General features: G+C 48.6%; 2 protein-coding genes across 11 annotated transcripts in view; both read left to right on the plus strand.

The window, feature by feature from the left end:
- MYO9B (myosin IXB) overlaps positions 1 to 1729 on the plus strand; it is a 43279-nt gene extending 41550 nt beyond the window's left edge. For 7 of the 9 annotated variants that reach the window (XM_041415870.1, XM_041415887.1, XM_041415879.1 and 4 more), the window contains 3 exons: positions 168 to 307; positions 557 to 684; positions 833 to 1729. In XM_041415870.1, the coding sequence (XP_041271804.1) occupies positions 168 to 307; positions 557 to 684; positions 833 to 1269 (705 nt within the window). In that variant the 3' untranslated portion in view covers positions 1270 to 1729. Of the gene's footprint in view, positions 1 to 167; positions 308 to 556; positions 697 to 832 lie in introns of all 9 variants that reach the window. The other 2 variants (XM_041415932.1, XM_041415940.1) reach the window with 1 other exon arrangement.
- Positions 1730 to 2211: 482 nt separating this feature from the next.
- On the plus strand, positions 2212 to 7507 carry USE1 (unconventional SNARE in the ER 1). Of its 2 annotated transcripts, none has more exons than XM_041416782.1 (8): positions 2212 to 2349; positions 2507 to 2556; positions 3323 to 3401; positions 3877 to 4029; positions 4227 to 4245; positions 4929 to 4959; positions 5189 to 5351; positions 5552 to 7507. In XM_041416782.1, the coding sequence occupies exons 1-8, from the start codon at positions 2212 to 2214 to the stop codon at positions 5732 to 5734; spliced, it is 816 nt and encodes a 271-aa protein (XP_041272716.1). In that variant the 3' UTR covers positions 5735 to 7507. The 2 variants fall into 2 exon arrangements, with proteins under 2 accessions (XP_041272716.1, XP_041272724.1); XM_041416790.1 differs by lacking the exon at positions 2507 to 2556 and adding an exon at positions 2737 to 2786 and having other exon boundaries at positions 2217 to 2349.
- The last annotated feature ends 6481 nt before the right edge of the window (positions 7508 to 13988 follow it).

Here is a 13988-nt window from a genome sequence, read left to right on the forward strand (position 1 = left end):
AATAGGAAACTTTCTTACTTTTTGAAACATTTGTATGGATAACTAACAGCTCTTCATCAATTCCATCAGCCTCTCCTTTGACCCACTCATTTGTCTTCTACTCTGAAACTTGCAGGTGGGTTAGCTGCTTGTGGCTGACAGGTGTTACATGTGAATCTGTCTTGCAGAGTAAAAGTTCTCAGGTCAAAGGAAATGACAGTGGCACCTCAGAGCTGGACTCTGTGCATGAAGAGGAGGACGTTTCTGAAGCCAACAACCGGGAGAAGGAGATTCTCATCGATCGCATACAGTCAATAAAAGAAGAAAAGTAAGTCCCCCTTTACTTGGGCAGGCCATGCCCTTTGCACTTGGAGACAACACAGGTAGTAAAGGATGCCTTTTATCCAAAAGGATCCAACTCTGTTCTGTAGGCCTTGATGAGGGGGAAAAGGAAAATACAAAGCACTAGCTGAGAGAAAACACCATGAGCATTAATAATGACTACATGCTTTAGCTCTGAACCTGAGCTGCATAAAGGTGCTTGTGTCAGAGGTGCTGCAGCCTGTGTTTGATGCAGGGAGGACATCACTTACCGCTTGCCCGAGCTCGACCAGCGAGGCTCTGACGAGGAAAACGTGGACTCGGAGACCTCTGCGAGCACAGAGAGCCTGCTGGAGGACAAACCAGGCCGGGTGGATACCGAAGGTCAGTATTAAGGTAGTAAGTGCTTTTTTTTATTCTACATCTTTCACTGTATACAGCCAGGTGACCAAACATCATCTGGTCACAGTGGCTCGTATTGAGTTACATTTTAGGCCCGCTATCAGTCTCTAAGTATCTTCTTTCTTTAAAGCAATTATTGGATTACACTGCTGTGCTCAGAGCTCCAGCGTGCCTGCCAAAGACATTTGCCAAGTGCCTTCTCTCCCGCAAACCTCTTCAGATTCTTACTCTGCATCCCTGGCTTCAAGGCGCAGATACTCCTTAACACTGTCCAAGATTAAAGTGCCCCGTCGAACTCCAGTGATGCCAACAGCAAACATAAAACTTCCTCCCGGGATGTTCAAATGTACAGAATCCCAGGACGAGGCTTTCGCTAAGGAAGAGCGTCAGAGGGTGCAGCGGAGGGAGCAGCCAGCGAGGCGGACAGACAGCATCCACTCGGTGTACATTGCACAAGGGTCTGCACTGGCCCACGCTCAGGAACTCGGGGATGAATACGAACCCACAGCAAAACTCAAACGCAGGTTCTCGGACCCTTACTCTCACATTCCCTGTGTGGAGAAGTGAAATCCTTCAGCTCTCTGGACTCTTCTTGAAGTTGACCACAGCTTTGGCTTTAACCCTTTGAAGGCTCTGAACTTGTTCATGGTCTTTTAAGTGGCTGCGGGGAAGGCAGCCCAGAAATGTACAGTACTGTAAGGGTTAAGCAAGGTTGTTTAAAGCAAATATTCTCCACTTTAAATTAAAACCTTGCAAAGAAAGTAAAGCTTCATGTTGAATAAAATACGTGGATTGAGTGTACAGGAAAAAGCCCCCCCATTCCGCTGCTGTGCCTTTTCCATTTGCCTTACAATGGACTCTCATGGGACCAACAGTGAGTTTAGGTCAATGTGTGTTGCCTTAATGTTTTGTATGATTTTATGACAATTTTCTCTATGGTTTACAGAACTGTTAAATGTGGTAATAGCCTTAACTGAGACCAACAAATATAAAAACGTTCATTAAAACATTGCACTTTTAAAAAATACATGTGGTAGTTGATGGATGTCTGTCTAACAAGCAATTTATTTCCGAAGGAAGCCTTTACTGTTTTTATAAAGTAGTGATAAAGGACGGGGGAAGAGGGAAGCAGTAATGCGGCTGTAGTGTCACAGGGGAGGATTTTGGTGCTCCTGGAGCAAAGGGGAGCTCCCATGCTGGGTGTGCTGTGCGATCCGCCTCACCTCTGTGCGGGGACACAGCTGAGGGCGAGCTGCGATCCCTCCGCAGCGCTTGAAGCCGCGGCCGTGCTCCGGCCCCTCACGGCGCTGCACCGTGCTGGAGTGAGGGAAGAGCTCAGTTCGGCCACAGCGCTGCCCCGAGCCGCAGCTGCCTCTGTGGCCGTGTGCACGCCTTGGGTTTGGGGTGATTTGGCAGGGGGGGTTTGGGTTTTGTTTTTTTTTTTTAAATAAACCGGGGCGGTCACGGCCCGCCCGGCGCTTCCCGCCCCTCCCCGCGCCCCGCCCCAAGATGGCGCCCGGCGCTGAGGGGAGTTCCGGTGCCGCCATGGCCGCGACGCGGCTGGAGCTGAACTTGATGCGGCTCCTGAGCCGGTGCGAGGCGCTGGCGGCGGAGCGGCGGGACCCCGAGGAGTGGCGGCTGGAGAAGGTGAGGCCGCCGCGCCCCTCCCGCCCTTCTGCCCCGCAGCACCGCGTCCGGCCCCTCAGTAACCGAGATGGGGAGCGCTGTGATGTTAAACCCACGGCCTTTGCCAGACGGGATTTCTCCTTAATGCTGTCACTTAAAATCTTGTTTTTGCCCTCAGTATGTGGCTGCTCTGGAGGACATGCTCCGGGAGCTGAAGAAGCAGTCCAGGTGAGCGCTCTGAGCCCCTGGGTGCCTGTTGTGGGTTTGTGCTTCTGGGTGTGCCAGAGGAGGTTTAGGTTGGATACCAGGAAAAATTCCTTCAGTGAAAGTGGGTGTTAAACCCACGGCCTTTGCCAGACAGGGGATTTCTCCTTAATGCTGTACTTAAAATCTTGTTTTTGCCCTTAGTATGTGGCTGCTCTGGAGGACATGCTCCGGGAGCTGAAGAAGCAGTCCAGGTGAGCGCTCTGAGCCCCTGGGTGCCTGTTGTGGGTTTGTGCTTCTGGGTGTGCCAGAGGAGGTTTAGGTTGGATACCAGGAAAAATTCCTTCAGTGAAAGTGGTAAAACACTAGAAGGAGCTGCCCAGGGAAGAGATGGAGTCACCATTCCTGGAAGCGTTCAAAAAGAGAGCAGATGTGGCACTTTGCAATATGGTTTAGTGGGAATGGGGGGAATTCAGTCGAAGGTTGGATCTGGTGCTCTTGGAGGTCTTTTCTAACATTAATAACACTGTGATTCCATAATCTCTTACCTGTAAGTCAGCCATGGCCCACGAGCACTGCAGCAGTGTGTCTTCCCTGTGGAAATACATATTCCTTGAGCCTTCCCTGCCTTGGAAAAGGTGATTTGCAGAGGGTTGCAAGTGTATTCCCGACCTGAGGCTATTTCTGCTTCTTTGAAAATCCGTGTGGGGCTTTTTGATTATTTCATTTGGAAAGCAGAACACTAGAAAATGCTGATAACTTTGGTTTTGATATTGTTATCTTCCAACAGCAAGCCAGCCCCTGAACTACTGAATGAATACTCTCGCAAAGTGGACTTCCTAAAGGGACTCCTAGAAGCTGAAAAATTGGTAAGATCTACTAGTTCATCTAGAAAAGATTCCAGTATTCTGTGTTTATATTCACCTATTGCCTGGTTCCTATGCTTACTTTTATCTTGCATCTCAAAATAACAGTTGTTAAAATCTTATTACGCACTCCTTGTGAAAGCCTGAATAAATATCGGATTAATATTTTGTTAAAAGGAAGTATTGTATGAAACTTCAAAAGCGAAGTGTATGTTGCATTCATCTTTCTCACTCCTTTGTGAGATGCAAGGGCAGCTGCTGTCCCTCAGGCCTGACACCTCTCTGGGCTGGTCCCAGGTGCACCTGGGGAGCTGTGAAACGCCACCAAGCGAGGTGCAGTCAGTGCTGCTGTTCAGGCTGACTTCCCTGTTGGGAAGCGCTGTGGGATTGCACCCCCATCCTCGTGGGTCGCACCCCGGCTGCCTCGCACTGCAGACTGTCATATCCATGACTGCTCCCTGCTTCTCCTCACTCCCAGCCTTCATCGACGGAAAAGGCTCTGGCAAACCAGTTCCTGGCCCCTGGGCGCACGCCGACGACAGCCAAGGAGAGAACCCCGGCCACCAAAACCGTCCACCTGCAGACCAAGGCGCGCTGCACGGGCCAGATGAGGAGCGAGCTGCTCGGCACGGTGCGTTCAGTGCTGCTGCTGCACAGATTGTCCTGCTTGTGTTCGGCTGCCTCGGGTGGCTGTGTCTCACAAGTGTCCCAGGCTGGGTGGGGAGGCACCTCTTTATCTCTAAATCCTGGGCACAGGCACTCTGCCAGGCCTGTCCTTTATCACTGACCCTTTGTAATCTGCTGTTTTGGTTCTCTTTCTCCTCCCAGGACGCCCTGGCTGCTGATGGTAAGTTTGACCAGTTGGTTCCTCTAATTGTAGTCAGCCTGAGTCTTACAGGGAGGGGAAGAGTGTTCAAGATTTCCCAAAGTGTACTTTTAATTTAGTGCCTCACTTCTTTTCAAGACAGCAGATTTAAAAAAAAACAAACTAAACCAAAACCCTGACAGATGAAAGCAGAAGTGTTGTTATCAATGGTGGCAGTGACTTGCAGGAAGTTCTTTTTGTAGCATTCATGCAGAAACAGACATTCTAATTACAGAATTAGCAGGGGCAATTTATTTTGTGCCTGTTCCCTTCTGCTCTGAGCAAACCATGTGATCCTGGGTGCTTTGAGTAGGTGTTGTTCAGTTCCTCTGGAATACACAGCCATGTTATTCACGTAGGGAACTGGGAGGAATTAATTTGAGGTTTCCATGGCTACTGTTAGAGCAGCTGGAGCTGGGCCAATCTAACGTGTCCTGAAAGAACACCGAGACACACGGGCTGAAACCCTGCCCTCAGGGATGTGATTCAGCTGGGGTTTTTCCCCTCTTTTGATGTTGGGTGTCCTCTTTTCCCTGCAGAAAGCAGGTAGGCATTTGACACCCATATTCCTTGGGGTAGAGGCTAAGTAGGATTTGGATATCCAGAAATCCCTGTGATTGCATGGGAAACATGCTAAACACTAAACACTTATTTTATTTTTCCAGATTCTGAGGAGTTGAACATAAGGAAGCGCAAGTAAGTCAAAATTTCTCATTCCAGTGCTCAGTGTTTTGGGAACTGTTTTCCCACTGACCTTTAAATCCCTGATATGCTTTAGATTGGGTGAAGTGTCTGACCAAAATACAATGGCTTTAGTTGACTCAGTGGGCCTTGTTGTCTCGTAGAGATGTAAAACCTGGGGAAAACTTGTGAGATTGACCCACAAGGAAACATAAATCCCTTTTTTTCCCTCGTGCTCTTGCAGAGGCCTCACATCAGATGAGAAGCAGTCGGCAGTGGAGCTGGATGCTGTGCTGCAGCACCACCAGGACATGCAGGAGAAGCTGGCTGAGGAAATGCTCAGCTTGGCTCGCAGCCTCAAAAACAACACTCTGGCTGCCCAGAACGTGATCAAACAGGACAACCAGGTAGTGCATGTTGAGCTGTAGCCCCTCGGTTTTGCAGCCCACAAGGTTCAAGTGCTGATGAGTGAAATCCTGTAGCTTGATTCCAGGTGGGATTGGAGTGGGGGCAACAGCTGCCTGCAGTTGAACCTTTTCTCTGTTGGAGGAAGCTGCCAGACCTGGCAGCTGTGAGGCTGACCCTGTTTGCTCTCTTTGCTCCACAGACACTGTCACACTCCCTCAGGATGGCAGACCAGAACTTCGAGAAGCTCAAGGACGAATCCGACCGCCTGGAACAGCACGCCAAGAAATCTGTCAACTGGCTGCTGTGGATAATGCTAATTGTAGTTTGTTTTATATTCATCAGCATGATTCTCTTCATCAGGATTTTCCCCAAACTGAAATGATTCTGTTTCATTTTATATAAAGCTGCCTGCAGTGCAGTGGGAAAGCTCAGCTGGTGTGAGAACTGTCGCAGTCAGTGCCCTTAAAGAGGCTGTGCAAGGCCTACCTTGCATCTCCTCCCTGTGCAGGCAGTGGAGGACGGCTTTCCTGAGGAAGGCTTTCCACACTTGCATACTTGTTTACTTGGTGACTCTTGTTGCCTCCTGCAGGGAGAGCTGAGGTAAGGATGAGAATTTACACTTACCTGCTAACAAGTTATTTAGTGGATAAATACAGTAATTTTTAATGTGTTTGTGACAAATGTTATGACTCCTAAAAGGCATTTAGTCAATACAAATTTAAATAACAGTTGAAGTCTTAGACTCTTTCCTGTCTTCACAGCTTTTCTGTATTGACCTAGGAGCTTGCTGCCAACAGGATATTTAATTTCAGTTCTGTACATACACAGCTGCAGGTGTAGAAGGAGAATTGTGCTGTTCAGGTGCTTGCTTGGCTCAGATTCAGAGTATCAACAGGTAAAACTCCTCTCAGGCTCACCTTTTGCCCAGATGTATATTTGGGACTTCGGACTTCACTGTCTTCTCCAGTTTAGATTGCTACAGGACTGGAGCTGCTCTCTGAGCAGTGTTTGCCTCCCTTTTGTGTGTTCTCACTTCTCATTGTGGTGTTGATGCCGTTGCATGAAGGAAACGCTGTGACCCTGCCACCTTCGAACTGTACACACAGTGCTGCAGGTGGCACGGACCTCACCTGTGCAAACATGCTTGTGCTGGAAGATGAGGGCAGAGGAAGGTGATGTCTTCAAGACAGAAATAATAATTTAAAAAATATTCAGCCTTTCTTTTTGAGCAAATGATTCCTGTTGTCTTAAGAGTTCACTAAAATAAAACAGAGAAAAAAACCTCTCATATTTTTAAAACACTGCTGTTGCTAGAAAAACTTGGAGACTGTAGTAAAGCAGGGTTTGTGTGACAGTCTGAGAGTCTCTGTAGGTGCTTGTGAGAAGCTGAAAGCAAACCCTTCTGCATCCTGCTGGTCAGTGTTCAGGTGTGTCCCATGGAGGAGATGAGGGGCAGCAGGTGACCCTGGGTGTGCTTTAGTCTGGAACCAAACCATGGGGTGTTCCAGGCCTGGCTGCTGATCCCAACAGCCCCAGGACAGGGAATGATTGGAGAAGAGCTGTTTGTCACAGCTGGGTTCTTAGGAACGTCCAGCTTTGCTTTGAACACATCCCAAAGCACCAGGCTCTGTGTCAGAGCTCTGCTCTCTTCTGTACAAACCCATCTCTGGTCATGAAGGCAGTTAACATTTTTACACAAAATGTTTCTGTTCATTTAACACAATGTTTGCAATGTAGTATGCCACTCACTTATGGATTATCAAATGAATAATTGTATTATGAGGTACAGCTTTTAATTCCAGCTACTCAGATATCTACAATATACTCCTGTTTTACTCATCTTGAATTTAGACAAATTTATAGTTGTAGCAATTAATTTATGGACATTTTCCTTAGTTGTTTTCCTTCATCTGTATGTAACGTTTGACATTTCACTGTGCTTCGTTAGTCTATGCTGTGTCACCAAATTATTTTTCAACTCTGATTGTTCACTACTTTCCCTGCAGGCATTTCAATGCCGAGCTCTTCTCTTAGAGGCTGAATGTGATGCTGGGATGGCGTGTGTGAGATTTTGGGATGCAGCATTAGTGCTTCATTGTCCATAACACTGTCCTCTTTATTACTTGAAATAAATTATTTTTCCTAGTTCACAAAATATTTGGTGCATCACTGCAGACAAGTTTAAAACTGACTTTTGCTATCAGCAAAATGGGTTGCCTACAACTTTTTGGCACTCATAAATTAGGAAATTTTTGATTGGAAAGACATGAAAGGGAGCTGCTAGTGATAGCTTGTCTCCAAGAAAAGATCCACCCCTCTTAGTGACAGATACTGATTTACAAAGAAGCCTGCATGGAGTGAGTTCAGAACCCACTTAACTTTTGCCCATTGACATTTCATGGGTGTTTGTTATTTTGGATGAACGGCCAGGAGTGAACCCTGTAACACTTTTTGTTATCTCCAGCGGCCGTTGAGCACTGAGCCTCTGCTTCCTGGGGCTTCTCTCCCAGGTGGAAAAATGTTCTCTTCTTCTCCCAGCCCAACGGATCCAGTGCCCTGCACACAAAGGCTGGGTTGTTGTCTTTGCTTGTCTCTAGTTCATTTAGCAATTGGAGTCATTCAACACCACTTTGAAGATGGGAGCTGGTGCTATTTAGAATAAACAATGACTCAGGGCTTTGTGACATTTCCCAGATGAATGACAGTTTTTATTTTTGACTGACCTGGGAGGGGTGGTGGATGCTCTGCTGCTCCAGCCCTCGGCTCCATTTCATGGCACTGGGTTCTGTGCAGCTCTCCACAGAGCAATATGTATAGAATATGTATAGAAATGGCCTTCTGTGAGAGTTGCTTAACTTTCCCAAAAGCTTGGGAAATCCAGATGGGGAGATGTTTATCAGGCACAGGGCTGGGCTTTGCTTGGCTTCTTGGCAGACTACCTACTTTGAGAGAGCAAGAAAAATTAAACCAAAACCCTTTAGGAGGCTTGGGTCACATCAGGCCAGTGGATGCCACGATTCAGTCTGGCAGCAGCAGTGACTCCGGGTCAGTCTAAGATTTTCTGCCAAACACCCTTGGTGGCAGAGACTGCGTGTTACAATGCTCAGTGTTTAGCAGTGTCCTCATCACAGATGGGATGTGCTGGAAGGATCCTTCACAGGCTCTTGGTGCAGGAATGGCAGGAGCAGAACACTGGATGCAATGGCTCCTGTGGCTGGGCAGTCCTAGGTTTTGGACATGTGCTTCCTTGGGTTTTCTTTGCACTTGGTGCATCAGATTTGAGAGGCTGTGAGCAGCTATTCTGCCAGAAGGGAATATCCTGTGAAGAGTGAAAAGGAGGGAGTGGACAGAGCAGGGCTCTGCTCCCAGCTGTTCCCTGTGTGACACCCAGTGTGTCACCTCCCTTCTCATTGTCTGCTGTAAACCTGCCATGAGACCTGAGAATTGAGTCTTATGATTTATGGTTACAGTTTAGTTTCTTTTAGGAAAGAAATTCCCTGTGAGGGTGGTGAGGCCCTGGCACAGGGTGCCCAGAGTAGCTGTGGCTGCCCCATTGCTGGAAGTGTTCCAGGCCAGGCTGGCTGGGGCTTGGAGCAAACTGGGATAGTGGGAGGTGTCCCTACCCATGATAGGGGTTGGGATGGGCTTTTAAGATCCTTCCAACCCAAACCATTCTGTGAGTCTGTGAAATACAAAAACTGGAGTGGCAGTGCTAGAGCAGCTCAGAGCAGATACTCCAATGTCACGGCCTGCAGCAGAACTCCCAATGTAATTCCCAAGTCCCAGGGCCTTGCATGGGGCTGGCTGGGAGCTCCTGTCCTGACCTGCCCCACTGCTGGGAATCCGTGTGCGCTTGCCGTGTGTCCCACTGAACGGGAGTGACATTAAACCCAATGGCACTAAATCAATACCACCTGTCACATGATGCCACCGTGACATTTCTGGCATCAGCGCTCCCTCTAATAGGAGCTGGAACTGGGAAGCAGCAGCAGTTAGTGAATAATGGATCAGATACGCCTGATTTGTAACATTTACAGAGGGAGGGCGTGTCTCCCAGCCACAGAACAAACCGGTTATCAAACGGGAACTGGGAGTTCTGACTCGTCCAAAACGCAAACCCTGAGCAGCGCGGAGCACAGAGCCAGGCTTTGGGAACCCCTGGTGCTGCCCAGAACGCCAGTGCTCCCTCCAAATTAGACTCTGGATCAACAAAAACATGCATTAGTGTCAAGAAATAACCAAGGAAGGAGGGGCTGGGGGTGAGCCGTGGGTCAGAACTGGTGTAGCTGGTGGCTGGGCTGGAGCCCAGCGTGGCCGTGCTGGGGGCAGTGACACGGCTGTGGCTGCTGCCCTGCACATGGTGGCTGATGGAGAGCAGGGAGCCTGGCAGCAGGCTGTGCAAGACACCTGGGGCTCCCTGAGGTGAGCCTGAGAAGCTGTAGGGAAGATGGAGGATGGAGGATGAGGAGGCTCGGGGGGCTGAAGGCCACATCTGTCTGACTGTCTCACATCTGGGCCCTACTCACCAGACCCAGGTTGGGAATGCTGACAATACTTTGTACAATACAAATACAAAACTTTGATGCTGAATTAGAACAAAAATATTCTCACAAGGAATCAAAAACAAGTAGAATATTGCATGTGCCTCTGTGCCACCCAAAAATCAATCTGCACAAAACCAGAAACTGGACAAAAAAAGCTAAAATGAGGCAGCTCTGCAGTTGGCCATGAGGAACTGGAATTTGCTGCCTTCATCTCCAGGGTCTTTGACCTGCATGTAGCAGAGAGATGCCCTCTGCCATTTTCACCCTGGCCAAAATTTGTATTTGCTCATGTAACAATAGAATTCTCCAGAAGGATCTGACAGTGCTTCCTGTTTTAACAGTAAAAAGCTGAGACTTCTGTCCTTAGCACATAAAGTGACCGGATCTCCATCCTCTGAGCCTTCTCACTGAGAAAAGTCACTTATCGGATTTGGTGTGGACGGAAGGAAGGGTAAGAAAGGAACTCTGTCAATCAATGACGTGAAATATTTTATATTAAGAGATTTGGCCAAGGGTTTTGTGTGACTCTAAACAGGATGAGATAATTTTCCAAGGTCAGCTGTCCCGTGCTCTCAGCGTTAGGTTTAGTCACTGAGAAGTCAATCCTGTAAACCTTCACAGCAACATCCTGCCAGTGATGCAGAGACTTGGCTGTTGTTGGCTTCAACAGCAGCTCTGCTGCATCTTCAAAGGGCAGGAGGCCGCATAATGTGCAAATTGCCTGGTGAGAAATGTGTGAGCAGGAAAGAGTGCCTGGCAAATCAATAAAAACAGAGTAACCTGAGCCATGGGGTAACTCTTCACTCAGACAGTTGCAACTTGTTGTTAAGAGAAGGCCACAGTGAGCTGGTGGAGCAGAAAGTGGGAATTCTGACCTCAGCTCGGCCCCCACGCTGCTGTGTGGCTTTGTCTTCTGAACTGGATTTCACGCAGTTTAGTTCTTAAAACAGAATTGGTACCAATGAACCTTCTTGGTGAGTCAACTGCTCCAAAGCTCCTTTTGGGTACAAAGTTTGTGTTCCTTGACTGTTCCCAGGCTGGTTAATTAGTGAGGAACTTTAATTTGTATGCCTAAAAACACACAGCCTAAAACCCACCCATGTGTTCCAGTGTATAGAGAAAAAAATTGTGTTGATTCTCAAGGTGTGAAGCTCTCAGCAGCTCCACGTGTTGGTGGCTGGGAGCTGAGCTGGGTTCTCTCTCCACAGACACTTGTGACAGTACAAGATGTCACTGCTGCAACATTCAAGCTGCTTTACAAAGTCATTGTCCCTACCTGCTTGTGCAAACGTGGCTCCTGCTCCAGGGATGGGCTTCCAAGGGCTTCACTTCTGAGCAGCATTGGTCTGCAGGAGGGATCTGTTGGGAAGTTGGTACTCTTAGGTTGGTTTGATGTGGAGGCATCTGTAGGACAGAGCAGTAGACTTTGGACAAGGGATAGAGGGACAGGGCACAGGGAATGGCTGCCACTGCCAGAGGGCAGGGCTGGATGGGGTATTGGGCAGGAATTGTTCCCTGGCAGGGTGGGCAGGCCCTGGCACAGGGTGCCCAGAGCAGCTGTGGCTGCCCCTGGATCCCTGGCAGTGCCCAAGGCCAGGCTGGGTAGGGCTGGGAGCAGCCTGGGACAGTGGGAGGTGTCCCTGCCATGGTAGGGCTGGGATGGGATGAGCTTTGAGGTCCCTTCCAACCCAAACCATTCCATGATTTAAGTAAGGAATGGATCAAACTAAAACAAATAAGCCTTTGTAGGGTCAAACAGATGGATACACTCTATTGCAAGCCTCTCTGTACTTATTTTCTCAGGAGGACTCAGATCTGAACCCCCATGGTCTGTGATTGTCACATTTCATAGCACTTATCCCTGCTTATTTCCAAGTTATTTTAACTAAACCATAAAACATCTGTAGTGGAGAGAAAGAAATGTGACTGTTGCCATTATTTAATATATCAAACTGGTGATTTTAGTAGCTTCTTGAATCAGGAATAAAAGAAGAGCCTGCATTGCAGCTATTAGAAAAAAAAAAAAAAAAGAGTAAGCAGGTGTTGGCTTAGTTTCTAAGCGCCCACATTGCTCCTGTTGGTTTATCTGATTGCAAACCAAGTGCACTGTAGCATGATGAATATGTAGCAGTGAATGTATGGGAAAGATGCTGGAAAGGTTGTGCCCTGATGTTCTTAATCAGTAATTAGAAACTAAAAATAGTATTTTAAGGAAAGATAATAAATCTGTAGCCTTTAATCCTCATGTGCCAATGTGTAAGCTGATATCATTATTACATGAAAGGCAATGAGAACATAAGTGAGTAAGCAAGAGCAGGTTGCTGTTACACTCCCAGTATAAATTCCACACAACCCAAGCTGTCCAGGTGATATTTGGCTCTGTCTGTTTTATGCAAAGTCTACAGTCATAAAGCAGGTTAATTTACAAGCAGAGAACGCATACTTTTGTTGTTTATTTCCATTCCTTAACTGCCCTTACTTCCTGAAGCAGTCCAGAATGAGTGGGGTTCCAAGTCTCTCTGCACTTGCCAGCTCGAGGCAGCAGCATGGATTTGGGAAAAAAGGACAGAAATGGGGGAAATGCTGTTCCATGACTGTGGCTCTGATGCACCAATGGGCTGAATCAACAGCTCCTGTGCTGTGCAGACACACATCTGCTGTGCTGATGACAGACAAAGCATCCCCACTTAAGCAGAGCCTTTCATCTCAGCATTTAAATAGTCTGCAAATGCCAAGATGTAGTTATTGTTGCACAGGTACCATCCCAGCTAATGCTGCTTATGCTGGTCGAATCAGGCCAGCCTTACCCTGTCCAACAGAGAAACCTCAAAAACCATCAGGGGCTGAATCACAGGAGGAGAGCCATGATTCCACTGACCAGCCCTCCCCTCATTCACACTCTGTCGTGTCCCTGGGACAACTGCAGTGATTCTTTACCTGAAAAAGCAATGCAAAGTATTTTAAATAGGGTAAAGTCATAGTGCAATTCAGTGTCCAGACAAAGGGACTGAGGCACAGTGACCTGCTGGTCACCACTGCCATGCCCAGTGGCTCTTTATGTCAGGCACAAGTGAGAGATCTGTTGTAAGCTAAAGATGCTGGGATAAAAATTTTAAAGAAGGTCTATTTGCCAAGCATTTTGAATTTAAAAAAGGCTTTTTTTCCAGCAGTTTAAAACTCATTTGTCTCACAGAAATGGCTGAAAGCAAGAGCCAGATAAAATTACTGGAAGTTGCCAGGAAACGTACTGTCATGGCTTAGCGCGAGTGCAGCGCAGAGATGATTAAAAAAGGCACCAAATGGTAAATCCCACTGGAAAAAGAACCAGAAATCTGCAATGGCTCTTTGGGTTCTGCGATACTGAAAGCAGTGGCAGTGGTAGACAGTATCCTCATCCCAAACTCTGTCCAGCTCTGCGGCAATTCATCCTTTCCGGGAGGAGGAGAAGGGACAGGGGCACAGCCGCGGCAGCAGCCCTGCTCTCAGCCTGACCTGTCAGCACTGGGGACAGTGACACAGAATCCCAGAATGGTTCGGGTTGGAAGGGACCTCAAAGCTCATCCCATCCCACCCCTGCTATAGCAGGGACACCTTCCACTGTCCCAGGCTGCTCCCAGCCCTGTCCAGCCTGGCCTTGGGCACTGCCAGGGATCCAGGGGCAGCCACAGCTGCTCTGGGCACCCTGTGCCAGGGCCTGCCCACCCTCACACTAAATATCTTTTCCCTAATCTCTAACCTAACCCTACTCTCCTTCCACTTGAACCCACAACGAGGTGAGGCTGCTCTTTCACTCGCTGAACGCTACCGAGGCCACAGCGGCTACCCGGGCAGCGCCAGCAGGGCTCACAGCCGGCCTGGATGGGCGGGCGGGCGGGCGGATAGAAGGATGGACGGACAGATGGATGGTTGGACGGAAGGCTGGCTGATGAAGGCTGGCTGATCAAGGCTGGCTGATGAAGGGTGGCTGGATGCCGCCGCGGCCGCTGCCGCTGCTCCTCCCCCGGCCCGTCCCGTCCCGTGCCCGCGCTCCGCGCCGCCTCTTGCGGCCGCCCCGCTCGGCTCGCAGCTGACGGGGGCAGCCCCTTGTTTACT

Source organism: Onychostruthus taczanowskii, unplaced genomic scaffold, assembly GCF_017590055.1.
Source record: "Onychostruthus taczanowskii isolate IOZ18803 unplaced genomic scaffold, ASM1759005v1 scaffold106, whole genome shotgun sequence".
Taxonomy (NCBI): domain Eukaryota; kingdom Metazoa; phylum Chordata; class Aves; order Passeriformes; family Passeridae; genus Onychostruthus; species Onychostruthus taczanowskii.

Bases quoted from the DNA above. Each gene is read 5' to 3' on its own strand.
- USE1 (XM_041416782.1), top strand. From the start codon at position 2,212: ATGGCGCCCGGCGCTGAGGGGAGTTCCGGTGCCGCCATGGCCGCGACG. The intron at 3,402-3,876 runs GTAAGATCTACT...CCTCACTCCCAG, and splicing joins TCCTAGAAGCTGAAAAATTG to CCTTCATCGACGGAAAAGGC. The intron at 5,352-5,551 runs GTAGTGCATGTT...TTTGCTCCACAG, and splicing joins TGATCAAACAGGACAACCAG to ACACTGTCACACTCCCTCAG.